Below are 359 nucleotides of genomic sequence, written 5' to 3'. Positions count from 1 at the left end.
CCACCCTTGCCAAGCCATCTTGGCATAATAGTAGTACTGGATGTTTTAATGCATCCTTACACATTTCAGGTTATCAGAATTGGGCCAGAGTGTTGGGGTAAGGATGGTTGAGCTACTGTTTGTAAGAGACAGGAACTACAAACGGGAGACCAAACTATTGAATATTCTCCTCTTTGTAAAAGGAACACTTTGGAAGGTAACTATATGTAGTTTCAGGAAAGAAATTGGAAATGTGATATATTTAATCTGAAGAAGCATATTAGAACTTATCATAGGTGTTTGCCAAAGGAGTACTGAGGGACACTAGCATATTTTTCTGTGGCACCTCAAATTTCAGGTAAAATCTTAAAATATTATGA

At 37.0% G+C, this 359-nt stretch overlaps 1 protein-coding gene across 2 annotated transcripts in view; it reads left to right on the top strand.

The window, feature by feature from the left end:
• Positions 1–359, top strand: part of LOC119586259 (trafficking protein particle complex subunit 5-like) — a 3,475-nt gene that overhangs the window by 1,754 nt on the left and 1,362 nt on the right. For both annotated transcript variants that reach the window (XM_037934967.1, XM_037934965.1), the window contains exon 3: positions 70–196. In XM_037934967.1, the coding sequence (XP_037790895.1) occupies positions 70–196 (127 nt within the window). The remainder of the gene's footprint in view (positions 1–69; positions 197–359) is intronic.

This window comes from Penaeus monodon, chromosome 21 (genome assembly GCF_015228065.2).
Source record: "Penaeus monodon isolate SGIC_2016 chromosome 21, NSTDA_Pmon_1, whole genome shotgun sequence".
Lineage (NCBI taxonomy): Eukaryota > Metazoa > Arthropoda > Malacostraca > Decapoda > Penaeidae > Penaeus > Penaeus monodon.
The sequence above is the reverse complement of the archived record's forward strand: the minus strand, read 5'-3'. Positions and strand labels throughout refer to the sequence as shown.